This window comes from Gymnodraco acuticeps, unplaced genomic scaffold, assembly GCF_902827175.1.
Source record: "Gymnodraco acuticeps unplaced genomic scaffold, fGymAcu1.1, whole genome shotgun sequence".
NCBI classification, from domain to species: domain Eukaryota; kingdom Metazoa; phylum Chordata; class Actinopteri; order Perciformes; family Bathydraconidae; genus Gymnodraco; species Gymnodraco acuticeps.
Genome location: NW_022991628.1, coordinates 364,193 through 376,951, shown reverse-complemented (window position 1 = coordinate 376,951; position 12,759 = coordinate 364,193). Strand labels below are relative to the sequence as shown.

The 12,759-nt window shown below is 41.0% G+C and overlaps 1 protein-coding gene across 1 annotated transcript in view; it reads right to left on the bottom strand.

The window, feature by feature from the left end:
* si:dkey-112m2.1 (transmembrane protein 132C) overlaps positions 1-12,759 on the bottom strand; it is a 185,834-nt gene that overhangs the window by 69,341 nt on the left and 103,734 nt on the right. The window contains exon 4 of the mRNA XM_034198122.1: positions 5,588-5,731. Coding sequence (XP_034054013.1) covers positions 5,588-5,731 — 144 coding nt within the window. The remainder of the gene's footprint in view (positions 1-5,587; positions 5,732-12,759) is intronic.

Here is a 12,759-nt window from a genome sequence, read left to right as displayed (position 1 = left end):
GGTGATGAAACTCTCCAATTGGCTCGGCAAAAGTTTGTTGTTGTTTTGTGTCAGTTTTACGTCGCCACATCCATTCCCATTTTTCATCATTGTTCCACAATGTTTATCATAATGAAATTAATATCCATATATTTTATACTATACTTGCACTGCTTACCGTTTTCATACTTTATATATCTTAGCATATACATACACACTGTTCATACTGCTCACAGGCTGATATCTAGTGTATTCATACCCCTCACTGTTTATTCATCATTCAATTCATTCTATATTTTATTCTGTCTATTGTGTACATTACTTTTCACTTTACTGCTTGTTGCACTCCTGGTTAGAAGCTAAACTGCATTTCGTTGTCTCAGTACCTGTAATATGTGCAATAACAATAAAGTTGAATCTAATCTGGAGCAGGAACAAATGTATTTACTTATATCTGACATTAACGATTAAACACATGTGTGCATTCTTTATAAATGCAAACCGAGTCAAGCCGACTCCGGAGGTGGCGGTATGCACCTTAAAGTTGTTTGCAATCCGCCAAATAACCGAGAGAAGAAGAAGAAGGCGAAAAAGAAGATGAAGAAGAAGAAGCCGACTCGTAGCTGTCCGACTTCAGGCGAGCTTTTTGAGATCTCCCCCGGCTGCGATCGGCTACTCTTGTCTACTTTCGAGGCGAGCCGCAATGCGTCTCAAACAAGCCTGTTGTGATGAAGGAGGGGGGTCTGCAAAATTAGTATATGTGGGGGATGGGCCTGGCCCGGATGCTCTGACCGTTCCACTTCCTGCCTGCCCGACATTACCTTACGGCTGCGTCGCGTCAAAAATAGGATTCATCCTAATTTTAGAGAAGCCCTGCGCCGAGACGCTTCTAGGACGCTTCTGAGCCGTAATTCGCCGCGTGTGGTGGAATAGCACCCATTGACTAGAGTGGCCGCGATCGTTGCGAACGCCGCGGCGCAGCCGTAACACGACGCAGACGGACCCGGTGGAAATTAGGGGTTAGAGTCTAGGCTTGTTTGAGACAAGCGAGACCTGCGCAGACCTGCTCAATTTCGATCAACGTCTTGCTCGCGCGTTGCATGATGGTTAGTCATTTTGTCCGACTTGCTCTGGAGGCTCGCTTACATGAGACGTTGAAATCTCGCGGGACAAAGACGCCCGCAGCCTTGAGAGCGAGGCGCGGCGAGGCGGCGCAGTTCCTCTCCACGGGCTGTGGAAGCGAAATGCTTGATGGGAAACGACTCGCTGGTATCTCCAGCTGAGCGCTCATTGGTGGTTTTTTCCACGTGCTGGTGATGAAACTCTCCAATTGGCTGGGCAAAAGTTTGTTGTTGTTTTGTGTCAGTTTTACGTCGCCACTTCCATTCACATTTTTCATCATTGTTCCACAATATCTATCATCATTAAATTAATATCTATATATTTTATACTATACTTGCACTGCTTACCGTTTTCATACTTTATATATTCATACACACTGTTCATACTGCTCTCAGGCTGCTGTGTATATAGTGTATTCATACCCCTCACTGTTTATTCATCATTCAATTCATTCTATATTTTATTCTGTAGATTGTGTAGGCCAGTGGAGACGCTGCGCACAGCTGATCGACAGCTGGAACACAAACCACCAAATACAAAAACATAATTCAGCTCCAGTCGTCATGCCTCCACACCGGGGGGATTCCCCGTTCACTTCTTACAGTTTCTCATCAAGGGGGTGTCTCCTGTCCCCGGTACAAACACACTGCCTGTGTATTGTTTTTGTCATTAACCTTTTTCGGGCCATTTATTTATTTATTTTGGTGACGATCCGACCTCCATGCTGCTACTCTGGTTCAAACTGCATCCACCAAACAATATGATTTATCTCGACCTCCCCAAAATAACCAAAATAGCTGTTCTGTCGTCATTTCCTGCGATCTTCTTCATAAAGTCAGTCAAAATGAATGAATGGGCGTTTCTTTGACTATATTATAGGCAAATATGGGCGTTACGTGAAGCCCGCAAAAGCTGCACCGCATTTTGAGTCGGTTGTGATTTATAAAGGGAAACCGGCGTAGGAAGTGCTGTACGCGCTTTCCTCGCCCCAGGGGCCTCATTTATAAACGGTGCGTACGCTCAAAAGATGGCGTATGCCAGTTTCTAAGCAATGTTTGCGATTTATAAAAAACAAACTTGACGGGAAAATGTTCGGTCCTTCACGCAAACTCTGACCCATCCGTACGCGGTACGTACAAAAACGGGAGAGACGAGAAACTGCGATACTTCTTTACAGAGCCCCTCTTCCAACACACACGGACGCGCACATGACCAATGAGGGCACGAGATAAGTTTGTGCACAGATGGAAGGCTGACAGGCAGGTAGGCCATCCAGTTATTTTAGCCGGGCCGGCTAAAATGATTGGTCGTGCTTTTTACAGGACTACGGCTTCCACAGATGACGTTTTTTTATGGATTTTTTGTCAAAGCACTTAAGATATTCATAGGTTCTATAGGTTGTAGAGATACGAGCATGGTTATATACTATCATGTTTAATCATGTTTTATGCCCTTTCGCCAAGACTTGATAAGTCACTCATAAAACACAGGAGGTATGGAAACTAAGAACACCATATATTTGGTAGATTTGGCAGCTGATATTACACAACACATTTGTTTTATTTCATTTGATTTGATCGAGTTGATTGTGATTTATAAAGGGAAACCAGCGTAGGACGTGCCGCACGCACGTCCTACGCCGGTATGCAGTGTTTTATAAATCGGAAAATGTCTGTGCGTATTTATTTGCTTTGTCCTACTGTACGTAAGCAACCTTCCCACGTGAATCCTATGCAAGGCTTTATAAATGAGGCCCCAGGAGAGACCTCTTCCGGTGTTTATCTTCCAGGTTCTGCCAGTGATGCTGTTTTAATGGTCGGCAAAGTGAGCTTCAATTGACATAAGGAGGTGTTTAATGTTTCAGGCCAATTACCTTTTTTTAAACCTTGGCTTCCATCTCTACCTATGTCCATAACCATCATTCATATTCTGGCTAATGAAGATCATTCTGCACTTACTGTAACCTGACTGATGGGATATTTCCTACCCACAGGAAAGCAGTAGAATAAAATGAGTATGAACCTATTACTGGTCAGAAGGAGACAAAAATCGTTGCAGGTAAAATGAAGTGAAACAGATTTAATTACAACAATTACTTTCAAAACTGTCAGATTAAATTCAACATTGCTCTGTTGTAGCCTCCAAGGTAGCTTAGTTTAATACTACAAGATGTATTCATTCTTTCTATGGTAGTCTGGAAAATATCTACAGAGAAGAGCCCTCGAGCTAGAGGCTTGACCAATAAGAGAGTTATAATAGATGATGTGGTTGGGCCACTTCTGAACATTGTTCTGTGCTCAGAAATGAAGCACATTTCTGAAACGGCAAGGTCTACTCCCCCTAAAAAGTAATTCCAACAACATTTCAGTCGACATTGCATGAGTAGACACAGCTCATTTTGTTCCTGTTTGAATATCGAAAGCAAAGACCAATAAAAGCCCATCATGTATTTGTCCAGTCAGGTGTCCTCAAAAAGCAAAGAATAATTTCCGAACTGGCTTCCAAGGCTACTTGCACCGCAAAGGGAGCACTGTCCATTGATTTTTCCATTTGAAAATGTTTTTAATGTTTCAGTCAAATAAAAAAAAACTGGTTCAACTGCTGCTCTCTCTGTAACCACTTAACCTCCTCAAAGAGAATGTATCTATTAAAGATCAGTGCATTTTTGTAAAGACCACAAACAATGTTGTTCATTCACTGCTTTTCTACAGGTGTTCCATTTGATATGTAATCTTAAGGAACCTAAAAGCATGGGGTCTCAGCTTGCGTTCCATTATCATTTCAATACTTCAAGGTAGTCTTTTGTCGAGATGCAGGATGTAATTCCAGCTTCAACATGTGTGACCTTGACTTGAGCAATCCTGTATAATTCAATGTCCAGGCTCCACAGCGGGTGTGTGAAAGAAATGCATGTAAATGATAGATGGCTTGTCATTCATCACCGTCGTCACCTTGGCAAACAGGAGGAAATAACAGTGCAGGTACGGTGTCATTTCCTTTGAGCAGCTACTTTGTCTTGCCCTAAAAACGTGTATCTGTCACGTTGAATACCAGATACTGTACAGAGATACACAAACATATATTTATGTAAAAACATAAATGTAAGCAGCAATCATCCACGCATGAGCCTGAATTCATTATTTAAGTCTTGTGGACATGATATGAAAGTTGCAGACTTGTTCTTCTATTCTTCAAACCTTCTTTTTATTCATCACCTTGCTCCGCCAAAGCAGGAAGTTCTTAAATTCTATACATAATGGTAAGTTCGGTGAGCTTCTCAAATTTACAATGCAATACCCTTTTTCATGTACTTGAGTGAAACTTCAAGGATTAAACAAGTTATTTGCTACATTGTATGCATTTTCAAAGAACACCATAGATTTTGATTAATTTCATTCCTAACCAGCAAACTTTTTATTTTATTGCTTTTTTGTGAAAGACAAATTACTTGAGGTATTTAATCCTTCTTCATTTTTGGGGAAAAGGTTTGGTAAGGTATTATTTCAGAATTGACGTGGTACATTCAAGGACTTACAGTCAACAGAGTTTTGAGTGTCAAGAGAGCCTCTTTCATTTAACATCCACATTCATATTGTCCTCAAGTGCTTGGACGTGGGGGATATCAGAATGCAACACAAGAGCTTTGAATACCATAATCATAATAAGAACAGAAAATACCCTTCAGGATATGAGATGCAATGAATCATCCATATTAAGCAACTGTTAAGTCTATGGTGCATTTTGATATAGTGCACTGAAGTCAAATGAAATCCAATGTTGTGTAGAAGGTGGGAAATCCCTTTTAAAAGATATGGTATGTTTGGAAAAATGGTTTGCAGTAATGTGAAGTAGTTAACGGGATAACACATCAACATGTATAACCACCAGTATGTTTATTTAGTAAGACCTGGCAGCTTGCTATTGGCTCCTTGGTTGACTTTGGCTGGTGGGGTATTTGTCTGGTAGGTCACTTGAGAATAATCGTATTTATTCCAATGGATGGTCTAGATTTAATAGTATTTTGGTAACCCTGGTAGATTAGGGCACACAGGAACTATCTGCTGTCTGCTTTGGTCTTCTAATGGGATTTGCTGACACACTGAAATGGATCTTGCGATGAGATCACGACACCTACATGGGGCCAGCGCCATACCCTAGGCAGGCCAATGGCCCCTTCCCCACTTCCAACCACCCCCTACTTCCAATGCCCTTGTCGCCATACATCCATCTTCAAACTACACACCTGTAAAGTTTTGTCACTCAATCTTGCACGGTAATCCATGACAGTGCCAAGAAATGAATGCTTTAGATGCTGAGTCATGTCTTTTTTCATCCACACTCTTTGCAATCACTCTCTCCTGACAGCTGTCCGAGAAATGATGAGAATAATGAAGCTGTGCTGCTGCTTTGTGGATGTTCAGCAGAGTGTTCACTTCATTTTTCATTCACGCATTGATTAACTGCGCAGAAGAAGAGACGGACGTACCTTTGACTATAACTGTTCTCCTTTCGCCGACAGTGGAGGGTGACGACCCTGTGACCTTCACTTCTGACTTCCTGGCTCACCGTCCACACAACAGGATTACTGGCTCTAGCTCCCAGGAACGCCACGCCGTCCTTCAGTTTGACCCTGAAACAAACAGAAGTGCACACGGGTTAAAAGGAAAACAAAAACATTTGATTTCAGAGCCTCAGAAATACGATTGGGCTCTTAATTCTCTTTCTCCCTCTGACACAACAAACATGTCAAAAGACAGAAATGAAATGAGTTGGGCTTGAATTGACACAAGGTCACAAAACAAATAGATCAATGGTCAGATGGTCTGTCTCTGTCACACAGGAAGGACATTCTTTTAGCTCCTGCAACAACAAAACAAGAATATTTTGGACAGTAGTATTGCACTGATAAAAAATATGCTCTACTAATATAAAAGCACTTAACTGCAGCAAAAAAGAAGAAAAACATTTTTTGAAAGGCTTTTGGCAGTTGAGGATGATGAGAAAACAATAGCTGTCATTTTCTCTAAAAATCTTGTTGACAAAGGAACGTTTCAGTTTTAGCAACTCATCCTCTCTGGATTATTACCATTAAGAGAAAAGGTTTTCACTTCATTTTGTAATAATCTGCTGCATTGTTAATACAAAGTCTGAACGCAACACGTCCCATGAATGTCCAGCAACATGTGCACAATCGAGGGAGTGGTGCCATTTATATGGCTAGGGCTCTTATTTTGAAATGGTAATTCGACCCTCCGGCAGTCTATATTGCATTGTAAAATGAGGATTATGGGAAACCAATCCAAAAGCTACTGGGGTCATTATTCTACAGTCTATTGCCACTTTAATTTTTTTACGAAATGTATTCCGGGCTCACATGGGACGTTAACACAAGTCTCCTTGTAAAATAAGGTGTTTTTTTATCCCATCCATCCAACCCAACCTCCTCGCTTTTCTGACTTTGTCGCTCTTTATACTTCCTGGTTCCCAATAACACATTTATTGGAGATGTATGAAGGACAAAGTCTTACTTTTCTTAGCTATGAATGGTGTTTGAAAACAGCCTGCATGCACACAACCTCAAACACACCTGGGGTTTAACCAAGACTCCAATATTTGCCTCTTTGCCCCATATGTCCAACCCCTTTGTCCTTATAACTTCCATTACTGATGGTCATAGTCTGGCAGAGGCTAAACATGTGCCAAAGAACCATGACCTCCTCTTCTTCTAGTATACTGACACGCTGTTGCTCTCCTCCTCCTCCTTCTGTCACATGGAATTACCATGAAGTACGTGAGCTGCTTTCAGTGCTTCCTTTTTCAACATGACAAATTGCTCTTGTTCAAACCCCTGGCACGAATGCGGCAGAATATTTTATGCGAAGGAAATGAAGAAAGAAGGCACGAAAAAGCCAGATCTGAAGTAAAACACCAAAAGCTAAAAAGAAAGGTGATGAGAAAGACACATTTGTTCCCAGTGAAACATGAGCCCAGGGTAAATTCTTTCTCTGCATCAAAATAATTGGAGACTGTCCTTGTTCTGATACTGAGAAAGACTTGGTAGAGATGAAGGGGGGGGAACTGAGCGTTAACCAGGGGATAATGACATGACAAACCATGCAGCAGTCTTTAGAAGAGCACAGTCATTACATCTTCAGTGTTTCACTGTCGCCTTTGATCTTATCCAGGCTGCTGAGGCTGTAATAACTGGCCTTGTGTTGGTCTCTGCTCCTGACGAGCAGAGATAAAGGCCGCTGGTGTGGAAGACATAGACAACAACTAGGAGGAGGCGACTGATTGCTGTCTGCCCTCCTGTTTCCCAGTCAGCACCTTTACACGGCGCAGTAATTACTACAAACTCACAAGCAGACTAGCACTGACAGTGGACAACGGCTAATGATAATCAACTATACGGACCAAGGTCTGCTCTATTGATCAAATATCACATCCCAGTTTGAAGGCATAAACGCTTTGTCCCATGATACCGAACAGCACCTTCTTCCTCTTTACAGATACAACTTATTTTCATTAGTGCTATATTGAAAAAAAAAGCTGGTCATGCCGTATAAATATATGTCGGCTTAACTGGTGTTTTGTCACAGTATTTGGCAAGTAAATGACTAATGTATTAGTGAATCAATTAATTAGTGGGCTGATGAGATGATCAATACTGTATAATTATTTATTTTCTTTCACACATGTCTCATCCTTTCATCTCACTCTCAGTTTCTTTCCTCCTGCTTCACACTCGCTCTGTATCTCTCACACACACATGACAGCTGACAAGCAAGCACTGCTAAATTAACAAATGGCATGTTATAAATTACATTGCTTTGGCTAATATGATTTCTGGTGAGGGAGGAGGAGGGGTGAGGCAATAAGGGAAAGCAATTTCCCATGCATCAGCACATGAAGCTGCCTCATTAATTCCATGAAAACCTGCATCAGTGGGATGAGTATTTACAGATGAGATGAGGTTGTCAAGAAAGACGGTTTTCTTCTCTCCCCTGATTGATGCTCAGAAATGACTCCGCAGGACGGCCACTCGTATGCTGCGTGAAATACCAATGTGCATTTATATAAATTGACTTTACACAGCAGGGAAATAAATGGAAAACAAACAATGTGAGGCCATGACTCTTGTGTGCAAATAACACATTAGATGTTAAAGCCATCAATCTAAAAATAAGTAACAAAACCATTACCAACAAAAAAAAAGATTTAAAATGGTTAATTTAACTCCAGAGTCTGGGCTGTCCAAAAACACAAGACATTCACTTAGGAGACTGCTGTGCGTGCACCATGAGTAACTGCCATACTCCTCCCTACTTATTTTCAGCCAAACCACCATATACTTAACATAACAGATATGTATTTTTGGGAGCAGCGGAAAGCTTTCAATATCAACTATCACTTGTCAATTTTCTTACTTGATGCCAAATTGGGCTTTTGTAACAAAAAAAGCAAACATTACAATTTAAGAAAAGGGAGAAAACAGAAGGGAGAGTGCATTGTTGTTTGAGAGGTGGTGTAAAGGGCTTTGTGTAGAGCCCAGGGATGAAAATATAACTTGGTGTCAAAGGTGTTTGAGTGGATAGTGGAGGGACCAGCGGTGGTTTAGAAGACATGGGTGTTGTGTTAGTGTGGAAGAAAATGGACAGATGACAAACATTCAATGGAGGTGAAGAGAGGACTTTATTGGTTAAGAGGCTAGAATAAGAGATTTAAGTCAACAATTGCATGTGTTCTGGTCTTATCTTTCCAACATCAGAGAGCACATTATGTCAATGACATCATTAAGAAGCCATTTGCGAGGTTATGTCACCAACTAAAGTAAAAATAATAGGGAAATCGGCTTTTGGAGTGCACAGACCCCTGCCAAGGCCAAATGCCCTAGATTGCAAAGTTATATAAGACATTTAGAGCATTACATTAACAGCTAAAATCCTTTTAGAGACAATGGAGGAATGGCGACCTGAGCAAATAATAAAGACAGAACTCCAACCCTCTGGTTCTAGATTAAGAGGCCCAGACTGAATGTTTTATATAAAGCCTGTCACCAAAGTAAACAATATGCTTGTATCAACCCCGTTATTCAGATCTACTCTAAAATTGAAAGGCTTCTATCTTGAACAATGCTACACCCGTCCACCAAGTGCCATGAAAACCGGGCAGTCGTTTTTCTGTAATCTTGCTCACAGTCGGACAACAAGACATAAACCGAGCCAAAAACACATCCTCCTCCTTGGCAGATAAATGACACGAACAGGAGGAAAATGGTTCCTGGTTTTTCAATCCAGGTGATAGCGGATCATTACTCCGACAGAGATGGAGACGAAGAGAACCCAATATCTCCACACTTGCGATATACACACGCAGGTCTGGGTCTATATCAGATATTATGTAAACTCATTGGCAGAGAGTGGGTTGGTGGACAAAGCTAACCTTTAGAGGAGATAAATGAAAGCGAGAACAATTGCTCTGATATCGGCTCAGCCGCAAAGAAAAAACACCGTTGGCTCCTTCTACACAGAGACGCAAAGGGATGGGCCAGATGGAGAAAAGCTGTGATACAAATGAGTCAGCTAATTCAAATAAAACCTGCAGCCGGCTTCTGAGCAATCATTATCTCACTCAAAAAACATCACAAATTGATCATCTGATAATTGGATAAATCTAAAACCCACCCTAACTCGTGGTTGGGCATATTTTCCTAATTAATTTCAAAAAGGTAGTTACGCTAAATTCAATTTACTGACAGCAAGTGAAATTGGCCAAATCACATTTGGCCTGTTGATTTGGCCTGTGTCCCTAAATGCTCAAACACCTGCAGCTAAATCCAGTTATAAAATGAATGCACAAGCTGTTGGACATAGAGCCCCGGCTTCCTTTATTTCCCTTCCTTCCTCTCTATCTCTCTTGCTCAGAAACAAAATAATCCCTCTCACCTCTGGGTAAAATGAGATTAGATAGTAGCCAATGAAAGGTGAACCAGGCTGGGAGCCGGTTCAATAAATTAGTAGGGTGAAACGGGGCAACAGAGTAAATTAGCTAAGGAATAGTTGTCGGAGGAGTGTTTTTAGGGGTGAGCGGACTCAGGCAGATGCAGAGATAAAGAGCGAGCTAATTCAATTAATGAGTTTGATGCTGTTCCTCCCATTATCACAGCTAGTTAAAAGTGCTGGAGCGTGGCGGCGCTGCAAACCGAGTACAAGATTAACACTATCAGATAAAGAGGGTTCTCCAGACAAAGCTCATCTCCACCCATGCATTCTGGGCCGTCCCTCTCTCCGTCTCACCCTTTTGTCTCACTTTCAGCATGTCTCTTATCCTATCTCCCACTGTCTGTCTCTATCTGGAACACTCTGCTCCCCTCACTGTATCTACACACCCAAGCCTTCCTCTAATTTCCTTCACCACAGCTCCCCTTTTTTTTGGTGCTCTGCACTATAGCTTGTTTTGTGGGATTTTAAAGGCAACCAGTGCCAAGTCACTCTAATTCAATTTAGTCTGTAAAGCTTTATAAACTAAAGGTCTAAAGACACAAACAACTTGCTAAAATGTTGGAAACTACTGACTTGACAGTTTTTGGCCCAACTTGCCTTTGATTAGAACTTTGTGGTACTCTGTTCAAGGTGTCGGTAAGTATGTCTAATATCTCAAAACCAATGGATTGTTTGCTGTAACTTTTGGACACATATTCATGGTCCCCAGAGGATAAAGCCTACAGACTTGATACTCTGACTTCCCCTATAGCGCCACCCAAAGGTTGACATTGGTAGTTCACAGTAAAATATCTACGTTTAAAAGATCACCCTGTGCAGAAATGGTTTTACTTGGTGATCCCCCTGACTTTTTAACTTGCTTCATGATAAGGTCAAAGCTTCAGTTTGAACACACAGTTCCTGATGGTTTTATTTAAAACGACTATTACGCCCCAACTGTGCTGCTAGCGGGATGTAGACTTTTAGTTTGACTTCTTTCTACTAAAGCTCTTCTTTCTGTGTGCCCCTTTTAATCCTCACTGGGTTTACAAAATGAATCAATAAGTGAAGCTTTTAACCTTCGGAACAAGCAAAATATTTGGAGGCTGGACACACCGTGTACACCTATACTGTAGATTACAGAGCAATTCAATATAATAACCTTGCAAAGAACACGTCCTTTGTCTGGGATACTTTGCTCAACCTGTATTTCAAAAACCTGGAAAAAGCATTATCCCCCTTTATATATAATAAACACACTTATAAAAATGGAGGATTGAAGGAGCATTTTGCTATATTTGTCTAGGAGGTTATCATCACCTAACCTTCACACATATACCCTCTAATTTCCTCAGGATGTTGCTGGAAAAAAATGATGTTGCCTTGTGTGAGGCCGGACGTTCACTTTACCCTTGTGAAATGTCAATTTCACTACTTTCTGCAATTGACTGCCTACTCATCTCACCATTCTTTACAGATCAATATCTGTGTGATCTGAGCCAGTCAGTGAATGGGTGTGCTTTGAGGGTAATGGAGCTGTGAAGGGTTAAAAGCTACCCATTTATCAAGGGACAAAGATGATCAAAGGGAGTACTACTTAAAGTGCCTCTTAGTCATTTCAACCTCGATTGGATTGTATTGAGTGCTACTTAATTGAGGAGATGCTGACTGTCACCAAACACACGTTTACAATCAGGTGGCTACGTGAGGAACTGTACTATCTGAGAAAAAGCAAAGGCTGTTTGATTTTCATTTGAATAGGAGAGTAGTGGATTGCCTTCAGCCAAACTCTCTTTTCATTCATGTCTGGAAAAAAAGCATCAAGCTTTTTTCAGCATCTTTTTCGCAATATTCTTTTGAATTAAAAGAAAGGCAGCCAGATGACTGGAGCTTGGACCTGAGGTCTAGGAACAAACTTCTGCCTTCAAAAAAAAAAGAGATAAATAACTGTCAGAGGAGAGCATGACTTCAAATGAGAAGGAGTTCAAAATGTGAGCTGGTCGTAGCCTTATGACATGAACAAATCCATGACAGATCAAGAGCAATCATGTGGGCAGTAGCGCTGAGAAATGAATTGGAGTGGAATTCAGATAAGCCCCTGAGATTGTCAGAGAAAAAGGACATTTCATTTGAAAACCTTGGTTAGGTTTCATATATCTTAAATACATCTTAGTGGTGAGGGAATCTTTTTTTCTTGCTGTCAATAATAATCCAATGGATCCCATCATACCGGTGTTTTAAATTGAGGCATCTGTATAATCTACATTCACGATGACGGGTGTTTTTCACATCTTCAAATGAAAACAGCTCTGTATCAGCCTAAGAAGGAACAAAGTGGATAGTGCTATGACTGAGGAAATGGAAAAAAGATAATCATTCTTTGTAATGGTTGAAACAACAAATGACTGCTTCAGTAGAGAAGTGCCACGCTATATTGAGGCTTTCACATTTAAAATGATCAAATTAATCTTACTTGAACCACATATTGTTGACCATTAGAAAAACAAGGCTAATGGAATCCTTTAAACATAATTGTGTAAGCAAAGGCTTCAAGAGTGCTATAGATAAAAACAATATGATGAGACAGCATTAATGTGTAGCTACTTTTTGAATTATACATGTCTGCTGTTTCAGAGAACATTACAACACATACATAAGTTATTATAGAGCGGGAGCA